The sequence below is a fragment of the Trematomus bernacchii genome, unplaced genomic scaffold (genome assembly GCF_902827165.1).
Source record: "Trematomus bernacchii unplaced genomic scaffold, fTreBer1.1, whole genome shotgun sequence".
NCBI classification, from domain to species: domain Eukaryota; kingdom Metazoa; phylum Chordata; class Actinopteri; order Perciformes; family Nototheniidae; genus Trematomus; species Trematomus bernacchii.
In genome coordinates, this window is record NW_022987593.1 from 8,996,894 (window position 1) to 9,024,452 (window position 27,559).

General features: G+C 40.5%; 1 protein-coding gene across 7 annotated transcripts in view; it reads left to right on the plus strand.

The window, feature by feature from the left end:
• inpp4b (inositol polyphosphate-4-phosphatase type II B) overlaps positions 1–27,559 on the plus strand; it is a 149,144-nt gene that overhangs the window by 39,030 nt on the left and 82,555 nt on the right. For 5 of the 7 annotated variants that reach the window (XM_034129527.1, XM_034129528.1, XM_034129529.1 and 2 more), the window contains one exon: positions 9,411–9,490. In XM_034129527.1, the coding sequence (XP_033985418.1) occupies positions 9,411–9,490 (80 nt within the window). Of the gene's footprint in view, positions 1–22; positions 42–5,450; positions 5,771–9,410; positions 9,491–27,559 lie in introns of those variants that run through there. The other 2 variants (XM_034129533.1, XM_034129532.1) reach the window with 2 other exon arrangements.

Genomic DNA, 27,559 nt, shown 5'->3' on the forward strand with positions numbered 1-27,559 from the left:
TAACCACAGCCTCTGCCAGGACTAGCTGATAGCAGCTCGCAGTAAGTAGCTGATAAAAAAACACTTGCATTTGTGAAGCGTATGATCATATGGATCCATCTCATCTGCTGACAGACAGAGAAAAAAGGGCTATAAAAATGCAACTCTAACAGAACGGCTTCAAATTTGCCAGGCTGCTATTTTAATGTAGTACTCAGGTCAATATAGGGGATTTGAATCAGCTGTGCAGGCTTTGGACCTGCTACCAAGTCATGTTTACAGACTGTGAGCAAAGGAACCTTGGTTTTTATCACCTAGTATGCAGTGGGGTTCGCTGTTAAAGTTTATAGACCAACTGAGAGTGTAAGGGAAGGCATTGCTAATGTATTTCCAGTACCAAGGCCAGCATGCATTCGCCACAAGTTTATTTTTCTCTTACTGTTCCTGGCTGCAGCTCTTTCTTTGACATTGACATTGACATAAGAATCTGACTTCCTACGTGTTATTACTCAATCACATTCTTATCATTCTTAGTGCCCTGTGCAGTACTCAAAGAAACTGTCGGAAGAAGAAAAAGCCCTTTGTTCCCAGAGGAACCAAAACATGATTAAGTAAGCAACAGCAGGGTTAGAGGGAGTTAGAAAACTGAGTGGTAGGAAGAGCTTTTTGGTTTTAGGGGGCAAGCATTGACAAGCTGAAGAATGTTTGTGAGAGCAAGTATGAACACTTAGTCTGCATCATTCTGTAGCTTGTCCTCAGTAATAGAGAATCCCATATGCTCAGGAAACAGAAACAGCTTTGTGAGGAACAGGGATATTAATTTGTCCCCTGCTCTTTGACGCTACATGGCTCTTGAGATCTTTTTGAACGTGCAGAAGAAGGAATCCTAAAAGGAGTTTCCCCTGGCTCTCAGCTGTCTGTGAGTATTTACTTTTCAGTACAGCCTTATTTTAGTGCTTATAAAGTCTGAGTCAGCTATAAAATATCATCATAGTTCCTGTAGTTTTAGCACGGAAAGTGTGTCACCTTAAATGTTTTTCATAAGCAGAATATATAACTTTACAGAAGATATATGTTCAGCTCACTAAACTAATTCAACTACCAAAGACTTGACAGAAAGCTGCATCTTTTCTTTCACTTCATTCAGTTCAAAGTGTTTGAATGACGTGTGAAGATGTCGGATTGTTTTTTGAAAATGAATTAAGAAATAATCTGATTAAAAAGCAACATGTATAGTCTAATTTGCTATGACAGAAATGGCACACTCGAATGACTGATGAATTCATTCAATGGAAAATATATCAGACTAGATATACAGTGCAACATTATGACATAATAGGCTGCCGTTATGATTGACTTTGTTTGTCATTGCAGCCCATTTTTCAGAGCAGTGCGCTGTATTCCTCAACAGCTGACTAATTATACTACCAAGTGCATTAAGTACTGACAAAGCTGCACCATCATAGCTCTGATTTTAACACCACTCTGATATTAAAATATTGATTCAGTTTTTCATCATAATGCACAGTAATGTATTCCTTGTTGTTGTTTCTCACAGTCCACTACATCATTTAGTTAAGATATGGATTTTTCTTAAACCCTCCAAAGCGAGATAAGAATTATCACAGAATTATGTGAGCACAAAAGTTAAGTCACGGAAAGCTATGCCAATTAAGAGCCCACTTTCATGATTTTACACCCAATAATCTTTCGAGAGTAGAAAGAGATTAAAGTTTAGCTTTCGTTTTTATCAAAACCAGACCCAGAAGGCATTTCTCTCCCGTTTCAGTTTCATGTTTGTACAGCGAGTGATACTTTTAGTTTAACAGTAGGTGCATTTTGTGCCTTTGATACATTTGAAAAGTTATTCATGAAGGAGACAAAAATAGTACAAACGATTAATAAGGCATGTAATGGGACAACACACCAGAAGAGCACATCAAAGTGTTTTGTATCTCGGTACAAATCAGTTTTATTATTAAACTCAGATACGTCTGCCTCTTTACTTAGAGTGCACGCACATTGCCTCAGGACCAGGGTGAGTCAAAAATGAAACACAAAGTACACAGCATCACTTCACAGGTTAGACTGGGAACAATTAAAATGCCCTTATTTGCTGATAATATCCAATGGACCAATACATATATACCTGCTGTGTTAGCCCACATAATGAACAACCCTTATTGAATTATGATTTGCGAAGACCTGTCTTAAAGAGACTTTTAGAAAATATGAGATACTTTCAGATGAGTGCATTTGGAAGCTTTTTCCATTCATATCATTAGTCCAAAGATAAACAGAGCTGCCTGTGAAAGTGAAACATTGAATACTTCCATTAAGGCATCGGAAAACTCCATAAAATGACTCCATAACCAGACAGGCATTACATCATTAATACTTAGAGTAACTTGCTCGCCTACATTAAGGCTACAAACTGTTTATAACGCATCAGTCCAGTATATTACAGGCTTAAAGGGCCAGTGTGTAGTATTTAGGAATATTAGCAGAGATGCAATATAATATTATTAAAGAGGCCCTTTTATGCTTTTTGGTGTTTTCCCTTTCCTATGGGTTTTGCATGTTAATGGTCGGCAAAGACTGGGCTCTGGTTTCGGACAGAGGGTGAACGAGGTGCTTCAGCACAGGCAGTATGAGAAATAAAGACCTTTTTGAACATTAAAGCATGTAACCATGTCTGAGTAGAGACACACAATATAATGATGAAACCTTAAAATGAGCATAAAACGCCCCCTTTAACTTTCATCAGTGTATAAACAGCTGCTTGCTTTAAACCAAACTCTGGCTATAAAGTGAGCATTTTTCTTATGTTTGTTACCTGAAGGCCACCGTATCTCTCCGGCACACTCTTTGAAACAATGGGAATACCATTTCATTTCTCCTAGAGCATGTTATGGTACGAATTGCTTCTGAGAGAGGCAAAGGTTAAAAGATCTGTATGTCTGAAAGATACTGCATGTTTTGCACTCAGTGACTTGTTAGTGCAGTCGTTTTAAAGGGAAGGATAAACGACACACTGTCCTTTTGGAAGTCAATTCCACCGTCTTTACTCAAGGCCGATATGGTATATTTTATATTGTAAAGCTATCAGAGCGGTCCCTTTCATATAAGCTGTTGGTAAAGCATTGAAGAAATGGATAGGGGAGGGTAAACGTGGATGAGCTCAGGTCTGACAGCAGCAGACTTTCTTTCTTTTTAACAGATCAAGAGCAGGTCAAGGTAGAGAACCATGAAACTGATAAGTCAGGGATGGATAGGAGGACAATGTGGAGGGTAGACAGCTAAGAATGAGAACATCAGCTCACCCGGGGAAAACACAGCCGCCTGCTTTTGTCTGCTCCTGTCTAGGTTTGGGGGTGACTGGTTGTCTAAGATCCCTTGCTGCCGTCTGCGCTAAAACCTCAGCTGCCAGTGGCATTTGCTCAATGATCGTCTCATGGACTAACACATCCACTGCCTCCATGAATAGAGTGTGAGGACATGTGCAGCGGTGATAGGGTTCAGCCAAATGTGAGTGCTGTTTTTCCAAATGCTTAAAAATGTAGGAATTAAGAAGTACTTGGGCTTTTCCTTTCAGCCAGGAGCCTCAAACAGTCTCCCTGCAGTAGGTGGCTCGTGCTCTGCATGTTGCAAAACCAATCCCTGCCAGTCTCAGTGTGCTTTTCAGGAACTCACAGTCAGAATGCTCTAAAATATGTCTGACATGACATCTTGAACTTCAAAGTCAGCGTTAAAAAAAGGCCTGTTTTCAGTCAGCTTGATTCATGTTTTGAACACGCTTTGATCTAGGATTTACCATATTGATGTTCATTTCTGTTCCTGTGAGCGTCAAATTAATTCCTTTTGTATGCAGAATTTTGGAGTTAAAACTCACATAAAAAAGGCCACAGAATACATTAATATTTGCTAAAAAAGAATGAGCAATAACAACAAAAAATGTACCAATGGATTTGGCTTCAGAATATAAATACTGTTACAGAGAGCAGCTATTTGACTTAGAGAGCGATTTTGTGTAATCTTGTTGGTTAAATGGGAATACGTTTAATTTCTGCAAGATTGGCTACAAATGTTATTTTTTAAGGATCTTTAATTCCAACTTACATTACAATTCACATGGGGTCACATATCAAGAAAACTAATTTAATGTTTCCAGGTCAATATCTTGGATATGCCCTCTGCTTTTAGTCATATAAGCTTTATTTTTTAGAAAATAAATGACCATTACTTTACTTAAAGACTGATCAGTGTGCTTTTCAGGAACTCACAGTTTGAGCGCTCTAAAATATGTCTGACATGACATTTTGAACTTCAAATTCAGACATTAAAAAAGCCTGTTTTCAGTCTGCTCGATTCATGTTTTGAACAAGCTTTAATCTAATATTTGGTATCTATGTATGCAGATCAATGTCATGGATTTCTCTCTGATGTATCTTTCTCTTAGCACCAAGGTCACCAATCCTCATGTTAATAAAGAAAGCGTTAAACTCAGTGTTTCCACCCACACGCCACCTCCTGTATTAAGACACGTTGACGACTCACCACCATGACCTCCAGTTATCAGTGTGTTGTAAATAACTTTCTGTGTGATGCCGGTTATCTGGATTTGTGCACGGCGGGTACATGTGTGCTTAAGTGTTTGTGTGCGTGTCTCATTGTTGTTTTGCTTGTGTACCTGCTCTGGGTGATAAGGGCCAGTGTTAGAGCGTGTCCTTTGTTCTGCCCGAATGACTCATCCTCCTGTGTCACCATGGGTAAATTAAACCCTGCTTAATCCGAGGTTTGAGCCGAGATAGTTCAAACCTGAGCTTGGTGTCACTGGTGCTGCTCTGTGGGTTTGTTCGTCATTGTCTCCGTGTCTCAAAGGGTCGGCTTTCTTCTTTCTCTCAGTTGCAGCACTGTGCTGTACAGAGAGCGTTTTCAACAAGCCACTTGTGGGATCCTCAAGTATGTCAATATGTGTTTTCAAGTGTTTACCCATACACACTCCTCCACACTTGCACCTTGCCGATGAAATTCATGTGTATTCAAGTAGCTATAACAAATGTTTATTTCCTGTTGGACGTATGAGTCACAGGCTGCAGCCGAGGTGTGACACACAACTGAGACAGTTTCCTCTCTCTCTGTCTTCCTCTCAATTCAAAGAGGCTTCTTTTAGACACATTATATATGGATATAAACTAAACATTAAAATTAAATATCTATCTCTTGCTATCATTCTTTCTCTAAATTCCTTTTCCATTTACTGCATTTATATTTGGGTTCTCTACCCATTGATTGTCTGTCTTCCTTCCTCTCTGTCCCTTCCTCTTCTGTGTTAGTCCACCCTCCTCCTCTTGCCCCCTCTCCACCTAGGCTGCTTGTATTTTCTGTCTCCCTCCCCTCTTGTGACTCCCTCCTCCTTCTCTCCTCCCCCCGTCTCTCTCTCTCTGGTCTTACTTACTGTCAAGCAGCCACAGCAGCAGCAGCAGCGGTAACGCCGGTAGCTCGCTCCGTTCTCAGTCACAGCGGAGGCAGCAGAGTGTGTGTCTTAATGTGTGTGTGGGTTTGATGTGTTTTCAATGTATGTATCAGCCAGTGTGTCTGCTGCTCTTTTAGCATATGGAGTTACTCTAACTAAAGACTGGAGGAAGATATGTAGGAAGAACCGTCTTGGAGCTCATTAAGAGGAAGAAAGAAGACATTACATCTCTTTTCCTCTCTCTATTACTGTCAGCCTCTCCTCATTTCTATATCGGTTTTTTAACTGCTGTACTCTTGCTGCTGCACCATAACTGTAAGTGGACTTCCTTGTGTGTGTGTGTGTGTGTGTGTGTGTGTGTGTGTGTGTGTGTGTGTGCGTGTGCGTGTGTGTGTGTGTTTTATAATGTACGTGTTGTGTGTGTGGGATGTCAATTTTAAGTGACTGTGGTCATATTTTGTGCCCTAGTGCACACATTTGCATGTAAGTACAAATGGCGTGTCAAGACATCTCTTCTGACTTAATTAGGCCAATTTGTAGTGAAGCTCTATTGGTAGTGAAGGAGCAGCCTATTCATGTCGACACTCCTGACCTCCATGGGACAACTCTGTTCATATTCTTAACGTTTGCCAGATGTGTGTTATTCAGCCGGTGCCAAAACTGTCACTACTGCCATTTATATACAGAATGCCATTTGTCGGCATAGCATGTGAAAGAATGTCCTCTCCTCCAGGTATTCTCTGCAGTGTGTGTGTGTGTGTGTGTGTGTGTGTGTGTGTGTGTGTGTGTGTGTGTGTGTGTGTGTGTGTGTGTGTGTGTGTGTGTGTGTGTGTGTGTGTGTGTGTGTGTGTGTGTGTGTGTGAGAGACGGATAGGGAGAGAAGGAATGATGAAGAGGGAGTGTGTGTGTGTGTGTGTGTGTGTGTGTGTGTGTGTGTGTGTGTGTGTGTGTGTGTGTGTGTGTGTGTGTGTGTGTGTGTGTGTGTGTGTGTGTGTGTGTGTGTGTGTGTGTGTGTGTGTGTGTGTGTGTGTGTGTGTGTGTGTGTGTGTGTGTGTGTGTGTGTCACCCCAGGGTGTGGAGAAAATCAATAGATCTCCAGCTTGAGTTGGACCGTTTACCTCTGCCCAGTGACAGAGAGACAGGCCTTCACTGGTCCTGAGACAAGAGCTTGGGATTGCCTGTAAACTCACGATATATCAGCTCCAACATGTTCCTGTTTCTCTGGTTTTGTGGTCTTTTGATTGATCTTTAGAGTTTGAGCGTGTATCCTCAAGAGCACTTTGTGTTTGGTTAGGTTTGGTTGGTGTATTTATCTTTGGGCTTGTGCAAAGTGTCTTGCGGTCTCATTTTTTGAACACTAGTGAAGGACATCGTAGATCAAAGGTTTCTCTCTTGGCACGCGACCGGCATGGCCAATAGAAACAGTGGCGGGAATGAAGAAGATGGATAGAAAAAAGAGAGAGCCAGAGCATGAGAGAAGGAAACCATCATAATCAATCCTCCATGATCCAGGAAGAGCATCATTTGTCTTCTTCCTTCACTCCTCCTCTTGCCCCCATCTTTCTCTCATTTCCCGTGGTACAGCCACTGTGATCGTGCGTAAGAGGACGGTCTCCAGAGCTTCATTACTTTTAAAGCCCTCGTCGTGAGGGGCCATAAAAAGATGCTAAGGAATGGATTTCTAAGACCATTTACCAGACGCTCTGTGCTGGCTTGGGAGTAATGGTTACATAGGGATATAATGTTCCTCCATGGTGTGTAATAGCCTTCTGTGCCTCGTGCTCTGGGTTATCAGAGCAAACTACGATTGGCTGATAAAACGTCATTGCTGAAGCATATGACGTTTTGCATATCAAGCCTACTGGGGATCCCAGCTCTGTTTAATTAAAGTGGACCTATCATGCTATATTTGAATAATATAGTGTAGGACCATACCTATATAAGGCATATTTATACTTTTTTTTTTTCAAAATACCAAACAGATCATGCATTTTAGCCATGCCTCATTTCGCTCAATTTGCACTTTTGTAGCTCTGTTTTTGCAAGGGCTGATTCTGTGAGAACAGCACCATCTAGAGGCCTGGCATATGTACTACAGCGTCTCCAGCGCTTTCGAACGGCAATGGCCGTGGCTGTCTCCTCCTGATTGGTGGAGTTGGCCCAATAGCCGTAGCGCCACCGTCCTGACGTCAGGACAGTGTTCAAATCTGGATCAGTTTTTATCAGATCCGTTGCAGCCCCTTTTTTAGAGATTTGGGTATGGAGGAAAATAGAGAGGGTTGTGTTTTCTGACACTTGGTGAGTTCCCTGGAACACCGGGGACACATATTCATGTATAAAAGACGTACAAAAGTGCATTTTGCATGATAGGTCCCCTTTAATTAAGGACATACCATTGTGCTGCACGGACATGTAACTGAATGTGATGCTTCAGGCTGTTCCTGGTCAATGTGAGCTGCTTTTAAAACCTTATACTCTGTTATTGTTGTGTTTTTTTTTCATAAGACTCTTGACTGACCTTGTGTTTAGGTTTCTTCCTCTTTTGATGTGTGTGTGCACGCATGCGTGACAGTCCCTGTTTGCCTACATGTGGGATTTGTATACAGGGGAAGCAGGAAAATGCTCAGGGAGAAAAGAATTGAGAGAAAAGGTCAGTAGACAGGATGCCCTTTTTGATCTGATACAGAGAGCGAAAAAAGAGCAACGCAGTGGGAGGAACCGAGATTAGAGGTGAAAGTGAAGCCAAACAATAGACAGAAGGAGGGTACCAAACTTTCCCTCATTTAGCTTCTCAAAGGAGAGCATGTGTGGCTTTTTGGTTCATATATGAAGCTTATGAGTATGCTACAGTAAATGTGTTTGGACTGTCGGAAAAACAAGGTATTTTCAGACATAATGAGTACTGGGAAGTTATAATGAGCATTTTGGTATTTCTTTGAGTTTTAATTGACAACATTTTGGATCAATGAATGGTCTACAGTTTAATCCATAATGACAAATGATTGTTGCCATGGTTATGACTATTTGGTCCGATACTGATCCTCCATATCGAATCAGTTCATCCCATTTTCAGATGCTGGCGTGTTTTTTGTGTGGACAATAAAAATGTGTCAAATAAGCAGTAAGCTTTCTTAAAACAGTCCTGTTTTGATTTGCAGAGGCAAAGCTTTGACATCTATCTGACGCAACAGACAGGGGCAACACACCAATTGTCATATCAGTGTTTGCAGAAGCAGAACTGGCACTAATGTGATAGCTTATTAATAAAAAAAACACCTCTAAATTTGGTTGATGAAAGTTCTATAAAAGACAGCAGTGTTGTGAATACCTTAAATAAGATATTTATTTCCCCTTGTGTACCTGTTGTTAATTACCTACTCTGTAATTTACTCGGAGCAGCCTGTGTCCTCTGCACAGTGTAACCCCCCACCCCCCCCCAAGTCCATCAGCATAAGCTATGTTAATGATGTTACATGCAGGTGCAGGGCTTTACTGTGTGTGAGAGAGAGTGTGTGCATGTGTGTGTTTCCCATGAATGAAGATCATCTCTCTTGGTTATTGATGGGCTCGTCCCCTTCCTCTCACCGTGACCCAGTTCTGCTGCGCTGACACCTCCTGTTCACTTCAGGCCTGCAGCAAACGCAGGTTGTCAGACCGGTGAGAAAGGGGAGAAGGAGGGTGAAGGAGAGACAGGAAAGGAGAGTGGATTTTGTGTCCCTGACTGTGTCTCGTGTCAACACGATCTTACATTTCTGCTGTTTCAGATCACAGGGCTCAAAGTGAATCCTGACACGTCGTCTGACATTTACCTGTTTTTAACTCCTTTAGCATACCTTTCAAAAGCAGAAAAGAGTGCCCTAGTCTTTTTTTCTCTTATTATTTTAACTCTTCACTTGCTGCTGAGACACCATGCTCCATTTTAACTTTCTTCTTTCTCCTCTGTCTGGTTCTACAGAGCAGCTTCCTGGGTAGTGCCACGTTTTCAGTGGGCGATCTGCTGAGGTCTAAAGATGAACGGCTGACCTTGAGTCTCAGGTAAGTGAATGTTCCTGCCGTACTCTGTTCCTCGCCCTCTGTGCTCCTCCAGGCTATAGACAATGTCAACTTCAGAGTCCGAAGATTATGCTTCCCCGCACGGAAAACTGACAGACCAACTTAAACATCAAACTGAGGCGAGTTGGGAAAAGAAACATGCCCACAGATGTCTCAACAGCAGCTTCAGGAATGTAGCAGTAGCTGCCAGGGTTGTTTGTTACGGAGATGTTGTGAGAGCGTGTGGGAATACAACACTCTGATCTGCTTTTTGTGTGTTTTTGTGGTAACTGGGGGCGGGAATAAGTGTGATTTCTGAGATGAATGGATCGAAAAGGAATACATGTGTCTTGTTTGAAGGTGGGCCAACCTTTCTTTATTTTCAATGACATATTTTTACATTTTGAGATCCACGTGGGTCATAAATCAAGTTTCTCTATTTTGGTCTGTATAAATTCAGGTCGATATTTTGGATGCGCCCTCTACTTTAAGTAATTTACGCTTTATTATTTAGAGAGCTAATGATTAACTAAGACTGTTGCTTTCCTTGAAAAAAGAACCTTAAGGATAGAATCAGTATGATATCAATCGAGAAGATTTTCGAGGACGAATTGCTACAGATAGCTCTGGAACATGAATAATGGTGTGTCCTTCTTATAAAGTGCTTGACTTGATTGCTCAGGAATATGATTCAGGTCAAAGAATAAATGGCTACCAAGGCTTTACAAACATGAAATGGTAGGTTTAGTTATTTAACACACAGCAGTTTAAGCTTCCAAGATTTTGTGTTGAAACTAAGCCAAGTGCAACTGATGCATTGGTTGAACAATTGTTTATTGTTTAAATAATTGGCACTTCTTTAAAGGAAGAGCGCAATCAAGAACTCCCTGATCAACAGTATGAGAATTCGAGCAAAAATACTGTTCGATATTCACTGGGTGGGTACTTTTTCTTTTGTTCAAAGACACCACCCACCATCCTGGCATATAACCACTTCTGCTGAGTGCTTCATTCCTGAATGGCTCCGTTGTAGTAGACTAGACTAGATATGCTGACTACCTGGCAATGTTCCCTCTCCACCTCCTTTTGGTTTATTTCGAAGGATTCCACACCAAACATTTTTGAAAGGCTTTCTTTGCACCTTTCTCCTGCTTTTCTCAAAGTGCTCTATTCATCTTTCGGAAAAGAAACTAACTGACGAGTTGTTTTAACACCATGGCATGTGAGTAGGGTGGAGTAATTATCGCTCCACACTCACAGGTCGGACTGTTCCCTCCTCTCCAGGCCGATCTGTTAATATAACACCAGGATCTGGTCACATGCTCTGCAGGAGTTTCTGGTAAAAAATAAGGGAATATGGATTTCTTCCTGACAATATAATAGTTGCATTAACTATTTACTCATTATTATGGCTATTCGAAATGCATGACCCACCCCTCAACAACCACTCACAACATTTTGCTGCAGTGATGTGCAGGTGTATCACAGCTGGGTGTGTTTTACAGGTGCAACACATCACACTTCTGTCCACACTAATCATTATTATGGTCATAGGTGGAGGTTTAATGGCAGGTGTTTATTTTTGGTTAAGCTATATGCTACAGCTAAATGTATGTCCTGATTTGAATGTACAAATGTATGCCGATGATGCGGTCATCTTTGTACAGGGGAAAAATACTGAAATAATCACATCCTGTCTCTCAAATGCTTTGGACAAGGTTCAACACTGGCTGAACAACATTTGCTAAATGCAAAAAAAACAGTATGCATGATGTTCAGTAAACGACAAAATCGAAGGATCCAATGTGTTTTTAAACGGAGCAGAATTAGAACTAGTCCCCCACTTCAAGTATCTTGGAGTCATACTGGACTCGAACTTGACTTTTAAGAAACATATTAAGAAAGTATCCAATACCGTTAAATTCAACTTGCAACATTTTAAACAAATTAGACCTTTCTTAACTGTCAATGCTGCAAAGTCATACCTCCACTGTATGATTCTATCCCACATTGAATACTGTTTTACAAACTGGTCGTTTGCTTGTGCCACAACCCTGAAACCCATAGAACAGCTGTACAAGAGAGCTATCAAGGTGTTTGACAGAAAGCCAAATTCATACCACCACTGTACCATCCTTGAAAAACACAATTTCTTGAGTTTTGACCATTTAAAGTCTTTTAAAAGTATGTGTTTTTTTTATAAATGTTTACATGGACTGCCCCCCCCCCCGCCACCCCCCCCCCCCCCCCCCCCCCCCCCCCCTTAGGGGAATTCATCCACAAAAAACACACTGGACGCTGCACTAGGTCAGAAACCAGAGGAGTCCACCGCAGACGGACCACTTTTGGACAAAATGTCCTCTCCGTTAAAGGCAGCTCATTGTGGAATAGCCTCCCAACTGAGATACGGGATTGTCCCACCCTCAATAGCTTCAAAGGTCAACTCAAAGAATGGTTGAGAAACAGACAGACGTGTAATCACCGCTAAATGCACTTTAACACAGGGGTATCTCCTCTTGCACTTTATGTAGCACTTGTATCTTCTCTTGCACTTTACATGTCGTAGCTGCTACATTGTACTGCCATGTCATAAATACTTGTGTATGCTGCTCTTGCTCTTTTGCACTTTTTGCATATCATGTATTTTGTTTTTGCGATGTTTGTAAAATGTCATTTTCTTAAATGTTTTATGTGAGGGACTGCGGATGGAAATTAGCTCAAAGCTAAATATGGCACTGTTACGCTTGACACATTTGAATGTTTTAAGTGTTCATTACTGTGCATTGTCCCTGCCAAATAAACGATTAAATGAAAAAAAAAAAGAAGAAAGGCTTGCTTTTGCGTTCCACTTTTACTACTGCTGTTTTCATTGCTTGCTGCGACTGCTGCATGTAATTCATGGAGTATTTCCCCACTGCATTCTAACAAACATTTCATCATCTATTAGCTTGCCATGTACAGAGTGCAGGGATACATTCTCCTGTTTGTATTCTCAAACTGAATTTCCTTTTTCCTTCACACTCATAGTTGTGTCTGGAAATGTTCCCCCTGGGCAATCCTCTCTTTTCCCTGCTCCTTTTGTTGTCCTTTTCATTTCCTGTAGGTGATCCCATGTCACGAAGTATGATTGTATCTTGCATGATTGACTATATAAGCGGCTGATAGAATAGAAAATGACAGCCCCCCCTCCATGTGCCTTTGCATATGTGTGTGTTTGCATGCACACTTTCCTGCTGGAGGTTGAACAGCAGAGACGTGTCACGCTGCTTCCCTGTAGTCACACTGTTGTCTTTCTGGCTCATGTGTTGTTCTCTGGTTTATTATTTATTCCTGGGGATAACATAAAGTCCTCCTGTGATACTTATAATGCAGCCATAAGGCTTTTGATAACAGGAAGAAAATCTAAATCTGTTTTAAAAAATGCCAACAGTTTGCTACAGTATTCAGAGGTTGCACCTACAGTACCATTACAATAGCATTAACCACCTACATACTGTGTATTACATGCTGCATGGGAATTAACATTTCCAGAATCAGAAAACCCTTATTTGTCCCGCAGCGGGGACATTTTATGTTGTTACAACAGCAAATATACAGTGCAGATTAAAGACAGTAGGACAAATAGTGGACTTGCATATTAAATAAATAAGTAAGCATTCACACAAATAAAAATACATAACTCTTAGTGATTCACAAGTGGAGGGTCAGAAGTCCCAATTGGGTCTCAAGATGAATCATAAAGGTCACCACAATGATTAAGAAGGTAGGAAAGAGGAACACATTTGGGCCATACACATTTGATTGAGTTTTATCAGACTTTGCATTAATCTAAGCTTTTTCTCTTGTTAATAAATGGCTGATTTGACCTCTTCGGGCGTTTGAATAATTTAACTTAAAGCAGGGGGGAAATGCAACCAGTAAAGGGCATTTCCAAAAGGCCATTCTTTCGTTTTGGGGGTCATACAGGTCAAAAAAGGTCAGGGACCCCTGCTTTAGGGGTTGTTGAAAATCATTCCAGAACATTTGGAAAGCTATTCACTGTCTAAAAGTCAAGTGAGTAAAGAATAATAAGACATAAAAACACAGATATGACTTTTATTCATCGATGTGCTGCTAATGACAAAAGATTATTCAAGCACAGCAGTTCAGACATCTGTACTGTGCTAAATAATGACAAGCAACATATTTAAAATCTCCCCTACACACACACAGTTATCATGGCCTGAAGAGCGGCTGCTGGGGAAGTGTTGGAGCAGCAATGTGTTACAGTGCGCAGTCGACGATGCATGCGTAACTAAGACTGACACGCAGAGGAAAGTCTGTTTGCCTGTTGGTTCATACAGTGAGAAAACATTTCAAAGATGAGCAGCTTTTCATGAGCATGTATGATTCACCCTGGGCTGTTTGACCTGTGGACGAGCCTCTGATTCACAGTTCACATTAGTTCTGCTGGCCAGGCAGCTCCACTGCAGCTCTGACTGTAATTCATTCTCTAAGAGCAGATACTTCCTTTTACTACCATGTTTTGACCCCCACTAGGGTTGGGTATCATTTGGATTTGAACAATTCTGGTTCTGATTTCGTTTCTGCGATTCCATTTCGTAACTGTTCTGGATTTCATTCTTTTGAGGGTTACAGTAACATGCTTTTTTTACAGGAAACAAAAAACAAATATATAAAAACCTTTAAACAGATTAATGTTCATACTCACAATTTGCTTCATAATGTTTGTGGAACCTGTAAATGGATAGGTTTAATTGGGTTGTTGATATTATATTATCAGATTGAATAATTATCTGTTCATTTCATCTTCATTCACAACTTAGTTAAGATGCGTGTCGCTTACTGATCGGTACCAGAAATGTAATTATTTGTGAAGCTCTACCAAGTCCAAAGAGCACGCAAATGTGCGTGTTTAGAAATGGATAAGCAGCACTGAAATTCTCTTCTTTTTCTGGGTTAACCGGTACCTGGCATTTTGGATTTGGTTCTTATTTGTAACAGAGTTTTGCTTCCTGACTCTAATCCTCACTTCGGTTAGTTGTTGCAGAAAGTTGGTTACTTTGAGTTCACTTTGCTCAGCAGAGGGAAAGAGGGACTGCTTTTATCTCCACTACACAATAAACTATTCCCTTTACTGACCTCAAAAACCAATCCGACTTTGACCAACTTCTCTTCATAGGCTCCAGATTGACGTTGCTGCTGAACATATGTAGAGAGGAAATTGGTGTTTGACCAGCACCTGTGTGTGTGTGTGTGTGTGTGTGTGTGTGTGTGTGTGTGTGTGTGTGTGTGTGTGTGTGTGTGTGTGTGTGTGTGTGTGTGTGTGTGTGTGTGTGTGTGTGTGTGTGTGTGTGTGTGTGTGTGTGTGTGTGTGTGTGTGTGTGTGTGACGTTGGGCCTTCAGTAAAGTTCACTCTGCTGCAGGGCCGACCACCTCCAGCTCATTCCTTATTCCCTGGATTTCTTCCTGCATTTCAGCTCCTCTCTCAGGTCGCGCGCTCACTTTCATGTGTGGCTGTTTAGGATGTTAGTCACGGATTGTTTTGGTTTCCTGTAAGGCCGACCGGTTAGATTTGGGTCAGCTTTTTTTTTAAGGTTCCTGACAGTGTCACGTTGAATGAGTGAGAGGGTTGGTTACATGGACCTTTTGAAAAGACGGTCTCTATTTTAGACACTATGTATATTCCATTGAAGCGTTCATGATAAAATGTTATCTTTCTGCCGCTCTCAAAGAGCAGGAAGGTGTTCCTCATAGAAACAGAAGCAGTGCACATGCTTTTATACAACACACCGATTAACAACAGCAAACAAAGGGCTAGCCGGAAGTTTGTGTTGTTTCTTTGAAGTCTCGACCTTTTAGTTATCAAAGAGCAGAAAACTGATTTAAAGGGAATTATTGATGTTTAATTTGGTCAGCACACAAAGTCAGCCTGATGATGAATCTGTAATGCACCTTCAAAATCACAAACAGAACATGTTGAATGTCTTATTTAAAGACTGCAGTCTTTTTGAGTTTGTTAGCAAAGATAAGAATAAATTTGAACAAAATTAAAAGTTGAAGTGTGTGCTCTGCTTCTGAAGTCTGAGCCGCAGATACTCAACACTGATGTCCTCTGAGGAAATGATTGAGCAGCAATGTCACTGTGCTATTTGAGGTCAGGTTTTAGATAGCTGCAGTGTTGAAACACGCCCAAAAAAGTGACAAAGCTCTCCAGAAAAAGAAGAGAGAAGCCCAAAACGGAGACCTTACCACAATGCACATATTTCACACCTATAAAAGCTTGACACTGCCTTTAGATGGTCCCCTACTTGAGGTCAAAACCGGTCTCTTTCTCACTCATTGTTGTATTATTTATCTATTTTCAGCCCACTCACTTCATGGCATTGTTAGAAAAGTATCGACAAAAGATCACAGACAGTGACCTGTGTGTGTGTGTGTGTGTGTGTGTGTGTGTGTGTGTGTGTGTGTGTGTGTGTGTGTGTGTGTGTGTGTGTGTGTGTGTGTGTGTGTGTGTGTGTGTGTGTGTGTGTGTGTGTGTGTGTGTGTGTGTGTGTGTGTGTGTGTGTGTGTGTGTGTGTGTGTGTGTGTGTGTGTGTGTGTGTGTGTGTAAAGGCTTTTCTTTTCCATGGCTAACTGAACCACTGATGATCTTGCCAGCCAGGCCAGGGTCTTGTACAGTGTGTGTGTGTGTGTGTGTAGCTGCACACACTCACATGTAAGCCTGTGGGCAAACAGCATTGGTAATCCTGTGTGTGGGTGCCAGCACACTGTAAAGTCATGCAATTCATCCTGCAGTTTGTCAATTGAAAGACATTTAATAAAGCATGTGTGTGTGTGTGTGTGTGTGTGTGTGTGTGTGTGTGTGTGTGTGTGTGTGTGTGTGTGTGTGTGTGTGTGTGTGTGTGTGTGTGTGTGTGTGTGTGTGTGTGTGTGTGTGTGTGTGTGTGTGTGTGTGTGTGTGTGTGTGGGACCCATCCTGCAACAGGACAAACTATACAGGTATAATGGTCAGAAACAGAACACTTCCACAAAGTAACTAGCCTACATGTAGAGTCAGCGACTTCACAGCAATACAAGCCCAAAGTTGCCTGTAATAGCAGATGATATTGAGAATATGTATCTCTTTGCAGGTGTGTGGCTATACAGTACCTGCGTTGCTCCAAGTGTGTGCATGTGTGTTTTGAAGATATACTTGCATAAGAGCAGCATGACCTCAGTCTTTCCAGGTTACACCTCTGTGATCTCAGATAGAACCAGCTCACAGCAGAATGCTCGTTGTAACCTGCCTGCAATGTAAGTGCATGTCCAGAGTTTCAAAATGTGTCTCTTTCTGTGCAGGCTTTTGCATGTTCTGTCTTATAATGTGCACTGGATAACTATCAGCAGTACTAACTGTTTTGGGCTTATTTACATGTGATCACCATATCATTTTATGCAAACAATCTAGCAGTACGAAGCAACATTGGCAAGGTTTTGGAGCTGTTGACTTAATAAGAGTCTAGTGTTTACTCTTATTTTTGTTTTGGCTTCATTGACTTCCAAAGAAGTATGTAACAGCTAAGCCTTTCACAGCTAGTTGCTAACCTTGGCTATCTGCTGTTTGGTGTTTTGCAGGTTGTGTATAGTGGATAAAATAACAGCCTGCTTTTGCTTGAACTATATTAAAAGCAGTAAAGATGCAAAAACAAAACATTAAGCTGAAATATGTTAATACGCTCAAAATGGCTGAGAGCAACTAATTATATCTTCAAAGTTGTCAATACGAATAAAACCCTTTTCCCAGCACATATATATTTTTTTCGTTTTTAAGCTTGAACCATCGTCCGATACTTATGTTTGAATATTAAAATACATATTGTCTATAACCTCCTCTTCACCAAATACACTGTCCCACTGCAGCCGGCTGCCTTTGCCCTGCACAGAGCCTGTAGTCAATCTCTCTGTGGTTTAGTGTTATATGGACTTGGACTCCTCGCCTGATTCCCTTGTGGCCATAACTCACACAGAGTGAACGGGCTACTGTACCTCAGAGTGCTCCTAGATCTTGGCAATGATGCATCGCATAGCCAGACTTAGTCAGGAGTGTTTATTTACAATGCAGTAACGTATCACGCTCATAATTGGGTTCTTAATTTTTTGCTGGTTGAAAGATGCTTTCAGTACATATTCTGTAGTATTTACTGCAGCGTCATGCTGAGTAATGGTCTTAGGTTTTTATTTGAGAATTTAGCCATTGATAGCAATGTAACAAGTGATTTAAATGGTTTGCGATTTAGCGTTGCTTTATTCATGAATTGTCATTTGTTCTTGATTTTGTTACATATTATTTCAAACCCAAGCGAGAAACCAATTTGCATACATTTGCAAGTTTTTATCCTGCCCCTCTTCAGGCTCTGCAGACTTGTTTTTAGTGAATAACTTAAGATGGGTTGTACCTGCTTCTACCTCCGGTATAGAGTTTGGCACGCACATTTCTAAATCTAGCATGGTTTAATGGGGACTGGGGACGAGCAACACAACACCGAGCTACAGGAGCTGGAAGGATGTCAGCACTGCAGAGGTCTCTCAATAATGCATTTTATGTATACACACGGGAAGGAAGATTATTTTCTCCAAAGATTGAAGCAAGCCTCCTTCACCCTACACACAGAGTCTTTTTTTAATGGAACAATGGGTAATGTGAAAATATACAGAAGGTAATGGAGGTGCACATAGGGGTATAAAGCAAGCTTTTGCGAAATTAGGGACTTAATCCAGTTTGATATTGTTATTTCAACCCCGCTGAAAGCTCAGCATTTATTCTCTTGCCCTCTCAGTCTCACACGCTGTGGTTCTCTTTTGCTCGTCTTGTTATCTCTAAAACTTTATACACTCAGTAGGAGAGGCACTCAATGACCCAGTTCTACGGCTCGGTTTGAGATTTGATTTTGATATGCGTTTGTGTCCTTGTGTGAGTGTGTGTGAGTGTGTGTGTGCACAAGATATTTGCTATGGCAGGGCTACATTATCTCAGACCAGTGGCTTGGCTGCCTGGCTTCATGGCTTATTCATCCATTCCCATTGGATAGAGCCTCACTTTGCTATCCCACCAACAGTTGAGCCTGCTATCATGATAATATGATTTGCCCCCCCCCCCCCTCCCAGAGCACTCACTATCTCCATGGACCTATTTTCACACTTACCCAGAGAAAGCTCACTCTCCCTCACATTGTATCCCCCGTGAATGATTTGTATCTGAGCATGACCTAAAAGCCTCAAGATCAACTAAGATACGCTTCTACAGAAGAAAATGTATGCTTTTTATAAATTAGTCATCTTCTGGAGACGTTAATCTTTCCACACAGCCAGATTACGGGGACTTCCCTCTCATTTGTGGTTTAGAGAGCTGATACCCACATAGTAAGGTTTTTGGGTTGATCTTAGGCATGTAGTGGTTGTGATTACAGTCTTACTAAGTCACACAAATAGCATTCTGTGTGCATTTGGTTAAAGAGTCCTTTAGGGAAATGCTAAATTAATGATCTCCATATTGTAAACAACATGACACAAAAATGCCAGACAATAATTAAATTAAAATGTGTGTACTTATCTGCCTGTGTGCCAAAGCAGACTTGCTTATTATACGACTCTGTGGAAGGAGTCTTCTTCCCTCCCATGTGACAGTCGCACAGACTCATACATATGTCGCCATTTTTCACTATGTAGTCATTAGCTGCTCAATTTAAAGTGGAGGAATTTTTAGTATGGGGAAAATCAATTGTTAAAATGAGGATAATTACAAAACATATACATTCAGTTATCTTATCTATGTAGCAGTGAATGGAGGAACAAATGTACTGAAGCATTTATGGGAGACTAAAGGACACTTAAGGCCATAGCATTTTATTGTATTGCTCGTGGGAAATGTTTTATCTGTAGTTCGCACATTGAGGGGACTCTTGGAAGCCAATGTGTGTGTTAGTGTGTGTGGGTTTGTGTGTGTGTGAGTCAGGAATAATTGAATATAATGCATTTTATACAGGTGGAATAGGTTTTCAATCTCATCACCTACCATGCACACAAGTGCATACACACATGAGAATAACCATGCACACACAAACACATAGGCTCACACTTTGCATGCAGTATATATGGTAATAATAACACATACACATGCAGACATGCCACATATGTATGTAAAAGAGGGAGAGAAGGCACTCAGGTGGGATAAAAATAAATGCACATATGGCCTGCTCATTTTTCTCCTTCAATAGTAAAAATGCTTCATTTTTCCGCATAGTTCTTCTGCATAATCTAAGATCCCCCAGGCATCAGGGCTCATGGGCAGAATATGAAAATAACTAACTTGGCCAATGCTGCAGCTTGGCATCCAACTGCAACTCTCAAAGGAAAATGGACGAAACAAAGAAATATCTCATTGACGAGCGCTCTTAATTACCTGCCATGACTAATTACTATTCCGTTAAAGCCCCCAGCAAAGTGAGAGCTGTTAACTAACGTTCACAATAAACAAGGTAAGATCTATTAGCCTGGGTCAATCATTTGTCTTGCTATAGCTGTCTTTGCAACACAACAGATACATGTTGCGAGGAAAGGAAAGCGGGATGTGTTTGGAGACAAAGATAAGGAGGAGAGATTTACTAAATCCATCCCGACATGGTGCGAAGGCATGCTAGGGGCACAGCTCAAGTCCTTGTCCAAGTGATGAGAGCACTCTAATGAGGACAACATAGAGGGAGGAAAAAGGGAGAGTAGGTGTATAAAATCGTGTCTCACAGGTTTCTGTCTTTTTTTTTTATGCCATACTCTATTTTTGCTTGGAGATTAAATTGTTGTGTGCCATCATTCAAGCACCCTGCTGGGACCATGTAACGGAGAGCAATGCAATCCTTCCACTCGCTCCATTTCCAATTTGTGCAACAAAGAACGCGAGGTCATGCATAATATCCTGTCAGCCTCGCTGTTCAATATCACCCTCAATAATGCAATGTAGTGTACATTTGTAGACATATAATGGCTTTAGATATTCAAATGTTTTTATTTCTTGCATCATAAAACAATTTGCTGCCTCTTGCTGCATCTCAACATAATTTATAAGGGAGTCAAATCTACATAATTCCATCTTTATGGTAATTTGAAATCAAACGGTTAAAAATCTGAAGAAATGTGTACATTTGGACATATGACTGTATGCATAGCACACTTGTACATACACACACGCTCTCTCCTAGTGATGTTGTATAACTCACACATCTGGAGGCTTAAGACTTATCTCATCTCTGTGAAGTTTGGATCTGCAGTTTCTCTCATTTTTATATCCTTTCCCACTTTTCAAGTAAGATGGGATTTTGCAGCCTACCAAAGATATGAAAAGTTGAAAGAAGTTTAAGGATTGCAAATATTAGGGAACTGCCATGTTTACCAGATAGAGCGGGTGGTCCGGTAATCGCAAGATCGGCTTCTCCAGTCTACATGGCAAAGTGTCCTTGGGCAAGAAATTGTACTTCAAATTGCTCCTGAATGCATAGCAAATGGTATGTGAGTGTGTGAATGAGCAGTAGGTCAGATGATGAGAGGTTTGGCACCATGTAGCGTATGTGTGCGAAAGGGAAAATGTAGTATATAAGAGCTATGAGTTGTCGGAAAGTAGATTGGCGCTAGATGTAAGTCCATTTCCAAACATTAAGCGCATAAAACCAGTGTATTTTGTCCTTAATGCAAGAGGACAAACACTGACATCCACACAGCTGTTTCCACTTATATTGGATGATTACCCCATGGGCCAATTTCGAGGTACGCAGAGCTTTTCTGTTTTTTTGTGTAATGTCACTGGACCCCTTGTACTAATAAGGATAATAGGGTAAGAGTATAGCTTGTCCAACCTTAACTGGAAAACATATCTAATAGGACACGCAGAGAGAGATCAGTCAAATTGCAAATATCAGCCAATCATATCACTTTCATGGGTGTACAACATTATGTGCAAAGGCCTTTACGTGACCGATACAACTGTAGATGATGGTAGTGTGGTTCACTGAACATCCGAGATAGTGTGCACTGTGTAATCAAGCTGGTGAATGGTGGATATACGGTGGATGATTTTTCTATCATTAATGGATTAAAGAAATAAATTCCCCTCCCTTTCCTCCCAACATAACAGTATTAGGGATAGTGGTTTCCCTTGTTCTGATTGAAGCCTTTTGAGGTAAAGATCTCGAGTGACAGTCTTGGGATGCAGGTAAAGAGGAGACTTGTGATTTCCAACAGTAACATTTTAATACGTTGAATTTTAATCAGGTCTTACCTTTTTGTTTAGCTTCAATTTCTAAAATAGTAAGTTATAAGTCAACATTCAGCATTTGAAACAAGCACATCTGATCTTACTTTCTTTAAGGAATCCAAAATCCAAAATATCCAAATATCTTTAAACAATTATTGATCTCAGTTTTCATTCCCTGCCACTTTATAAAATGTGTGCAAAACAGTTTCAAGGTTGAAAGACTTGTGTAGTCACTACGAGAAGGTTAATGCTCATTTTGCTGCTGTATTTGTTTTGATGTCTGATTCCTTTGACCTTCGGAAATCTCTAGAGATAATTCTCCTCTATTGTTTTTGTGTTTGTCCAATCATGCATGCTCCATATCAACTGTGACATGGTTCCCCCATTACCATAACAAGAAGCTCATGTTGACTCATAATGTTGACACTGTTTGGAGTACACTGGTAAGGCTGTATGTGCTGTATCTCTATTGTGTTGATCATCTGAATTTATGCAAATGGCCTCTCATGATATACTTAGTGTGTGAGCAGAAGGAGTTTGGAGGTGCAAATGAATGTGTTGGTTTGGACATTGGCATGCTTAGACACATACAGAAAACAAACACACCGCAGGGACTGGAAGACGTAAATACAGTAGCTTTCATGTTTTTGTAATGAATGCTGACTGTGTCTAGTCTAAACATGCATTCTTTATTTTAGGTCAAGGTCAAATATTTATTTTGTTGCATTACTCAGTAATAGTATACTGCACCTTGGAATTGTATCTTATTTATGTACGTGGGCTTTTTTCTTTTCAATATGAGGCAGAGATGGAGGTGCAGCAGTAGTAAAATAAATATGTCTAGCCTAAAGTTTGGTCTTTTTGCACAAGGAGGAAGCAGAGAGGTTCTATTATTATTACAGTCAGAGTACAGACCCTCCACTATTTGCATAAGGTTCACATTCCTAAATGGCTCCATGTTAGTCTGAAGTTACATTATTCAGGAGGACGCATAGCTTTGCAGAACCCCATCGCTGTGTCTTTTTAACACGGAGAGCAAGCAGAATGTTAAATACTTGCCTTGTCTTTTCCAATGACCTGTGAAAAGCCAGCTCTTAAATCCCTTTCATTCACCAAAGAGAAGAAGAAGGGAGCTCTTTGCTGCCTGCACTAATCAGATTTTGAAAGGCTAGTTTTCATAGCAGAGTTATGGATGACCTTTCCTATCGAGTTTTTTTAAGTGACTTTGACTCCCTTAGGGAGCCCTAAGACTCACATGGTTGTTATCATCTTTATCTCCACATTGGATGTCTTTGTTTCAGTTCATTCCCAGTAATGTGTGTGTTTGACTGTAAAATAGCTTTTTAAGGCATGTATGACTTCCATGAGCTTGAAACTGTAAAAGGCCAATGAATTTAACATAAACCAAAAGCAAAAGTGAACAAATGCTCAATTATTTAGTTTAAATGTATACTTAAGCTGCCTTCACATCATAAGCCATTTGCGAATTGCTCAACGAGAGGTTGGGTGCAGAGTTGTTTTTGAACTCCCCTGTTAGCTTGCACTGCTTCATACAGCTGATTGATTTCACCTTGAAAGTCAGCATTGCAAGGTCCAATGTTAAATGATTTGAGCAAAGTTCTTGGCAATCATTTTGAGCGGTTCACAACGCCCAGGGATACACCGCTCTCACTATAGAATAGCTGGTCATATGAAGGCAGCTTTAAGATATGGCATATTAGTGTTATTACATTCACCATTTCAAATGAGATATGTTGAATGTACTGTAATAATGCTGGTGTTCTCCTAGATCTTCATCTAGTTCCAGCAAAAGATTAAGATCTTCTTCTGTTCTGCAGCTCCGCCATGTTGACATATCTAAACATAGCTTCTGTAGCCTGTTCATGCAGGGACAAGGAGCAGTTTGGACTGAAGAACATATGGCATGTGCAACGGCCCGGAGGATAATCTATTTCAATAAATGTAATAAACTGACCTTTAGTCCAGCACCCCCCTCAGAGCAAACATCTCAGTTTCATTCCCCCTATTGAAAAAGATCCATGCTGATGCTTATTTTAGATTGTATTGGTAATCCCTGCCTGCTGGTCAGTGTTTTGGATGAATTGTATTTGGCACTGCAGTCTCCTCCAGCATTCATATTGTTATTGATGGTGGCAAGTGTATTTCCCACCTGTAAAGTTCCTAACAAATAGGATCTAGTCGCAAGTTTTTCAGCACAGACATTTTATTCAATCAGACAAGCACACACAAGCACACACACACACACACACACACACACACACACACACACACACACACACACACACACACACACACGCACACACGCACAAACACATTAACACACACAAACAGACATAGTCTCAACAAGCAACCAATCATTTATTTGGAAGTAGCAGGAATCTAATCAGATTGACGCTCTTGTGTTTTTTCCTAAAAGTGGAGCTTCCTTTTTATTTTCTGGGTTGTGAACAGTTGTTTACTCATGGAAATTATTACTGTGAAAGTACAACTGTAGAGTAATGCTTGTAAAGTATGGAATACACCTAAAGATGATTGAAATTGAAACCAATTCAGACTCATTTCTAAAACGTGTATGTTTAATTCCCGATGTTCTGATAGAAGCACATATTTAATGACTGTTAATACAGTGGATAATGGTAGACCGCAATTAGTGTTGTGTCGCTAAGCAACACCACATATCCTGCGAGAACATGAATTAACATATGTGCCTGTAACAAAACAGAAATGGACATACTTTACACTTGTAACAATTATGTCATATCATTTTGGCCTCAATTTGCACAAGAAAGAGAAAAAACTAAGAATATATTGGAAGAAAATTGAATTAAATGGTTGGGGCAAATAAGGATTGCAACGAGAGACGAGGAAGAACACCAGCTGAGCTTCTTCTCTGTAGAGCTGGAATAAAACAATGCTGTCCCTCTCTCATGGCACACTGCTAAAGAGAGAGAAAGAGAAATATCAAGGATAACAGTTCATCCTTGATCTGGAAAAGAATATGTTGACAAAACAATCCCTCAAGGTTTCAGTATCAATAAATCAATGCATCTGATTCACAAACAGTAAAGTCAGCTTAAGAAAAGGGGCCCAAACACTAAACAGAAAGTATTTTGTAATATATATATTACTAAAACATCTCAAATATGAGAGTTGATGTAATACAAAGAGACATTACAAGCTAAAAGAACTGACCAAATAACATACGATACAACCCAAAATATCAAAATGTTTATTCTCCCAAAATATTAAATTCATTAATTTAAAATAGCGTAGATATAATAAACACAGACACATAACAAGGGGAAATATTGGTACAAATTAAATGCATTTTAAAGTAAAGTAACATTTCTAGAAGTCGCCAGCCATTTAGTGTATTCAAGCTTTTACCTATTTCGTTTAAACTGCTTCCTTAAGCACTTTTCAAAGACATGCACAGATAAAGACATGTACTGTATTACAGCGTTATCAATCTCATTTCATACCTGTGGACTTCTGCACACTGCACTAAAGCTGTTCATTTAAGTTTATATTTGTTCCCCTCTAAAAGATGCATGCACGGGAAAGACGTTGCGATAAGGTCACACAGTGTAGCCTAATGTCGAGCTTAAAATAGTATCACGAAATGTCATTTAATGTGTGACCACCCTGTTTCAGAACATTTCTGTAAAGTGCACACCACAATAGTCACATAATGTGATCGGGACAGCAATCTGAGGACAGAACAGTCCTTCTCTGCAGCACACAGCAATCACTACCCAGAGCAACAGGAGCTCTTGCTTCTTTGTGTGTTTCTGTCGCTCTCACACACACTCTTTCTTCCTCCCTAAAACACAGATGCATCCACACGGTTTTGTTTGCTTGCAGCATCCGTTCCAATCCCCCAATGAAAGCACAGACAAAGGCTTGTTAGTGCGTCCTCACCTGAGGTATTTCTTATGGCTCTGTTCTGTTCGGTCTCCCAGCGCCACGAAAAAGATCCCGTTGCAGATTTTCAGGTAACAAAAACAAGTCCCACATCTGTGTGTCACATATCTTTACACCTAATATGGAGCGACACTCAGCAGCCGGGGTGTTGGTATGTGGATTTTATTGCCTTACGACAAAGCCAGGCTAAGTGTTTAACCATTTCTAACATAGAAGTGGTGTCAATTTCCCATATAATTATTACACAGATGCTAAAAACCGTATATAAAGTGGAACTATTCCTATTCATTTGAGCATGTCCATGTCAAGCCAGGGTTTAAACTAAAAGAAAATACATAATTTAAACACAAAACTCATTCAAACAATATTAATAACCGTAATATTATCCAGTGAATCAGTGGTGGTGGTCTAGATGTGTGTTCCTTTTTCAGGAGAGGTTACACAACATAACCATCAGTTGAACAGGGATGAGAGGAGACGCTGTTATGTGGTCTCTTTTATGGATGTTGACAAATAATTATGAAGCCTTAGTGTCTCTCTGTTCCACACTCATGTGCATGTGTGAGCATTTATAGAGTTGTTTAATGTTCTGAAGAGAGGCTTTATGGCTTAGTTTGACCCCCAACTACGTAATTGTTGACAACGTAGTATTCATTGAGAGAGTGGGGATGAAGGTCGTCATCTGGGTGTTATCTAAGCTCTGCATCGCCTGCCCTCTCATGTTAAAGCCTTGTCTCCACCCACACTCATTCAATTGTCATTGATCCGCACTTAACTTTTCAATGACTTCACACTGAATGTATGCCAGCAAACTTTATTGGCAGACACGTATGCACACAACTGTAACCTTTTGATCATCTTCATCTGAAACAGGACATGTATCGTGCTGCAGTAATTATGAGATTGTGTGTGTAGCTCGTATTGGAAGCAGACAATGGATAATGTGTGTGTGTTGGTTGGGTGAGGTGAGGGATTAATAGACTGTTATTACATTTCTCCTCGTGATTGATTCTTAGTGCTAGCCCTAATCCAATTCATACAGCATATCAGACCTTATATCCAACTTTAATTATTTGGCACACAACAACTGTCGTACATTAGTTTAAAGGGCTCTGCACAGCGGTAAAGGCCATTAACGCCACAGTAGTGTGTGTTCTCAATGTTGCATCCCACTGCGCCCTGTGTCAATCCCAGTAAGTGTGTGTGAACATTTTGAAGTGTAGTAGCAGCTGATTGATGATTGACAGTAGTTCCTGTTAGATTATATTAACAACCTGGGTTAGAAAAAGTTAATATATTAATAAACTCACTATTAAGCAGCTGCAAAATAACATGGGGCAGCTGTTCCTAGCTCCTGCAGTAATAATGTCTATGTGACCTTGGGTAAGATACTTTTCCTCAAATTGTTCTGGATGGCCAAAATGAGTTTGAATGTTATTCTACCTAGCAGGTGTTGCAGAGACTGAAACATCTCTATATTAATGCAGTCAATTTACCATCAAAACTAAGATAAATATGGATAAAATCACACATAAATAGTAGAGACAGAATTTAAATACAAGAATCCAAGTGTCTATGTAAAGTACTGAGATGTTTTTAGCAGATCACATGAAAATATGGATAGTAAAGTTTTGTTAAACACAAAGACCATTAGAGTGCTGCAGGAATGAGTCCTAAAACCCCCAAACTAGTTAGCATTGAACCTTTTCAGGTTACCTTGTCTCGAAGTGTTTTTTAGTTGTTAACACAAGCTGAAGATGTCATGGAGGATAGCTGTCATAACAGCAAGGGGCTAAATGACACTAATTAAAGTCATCAAGCCAACACAAATCGTCCTTGGAGGT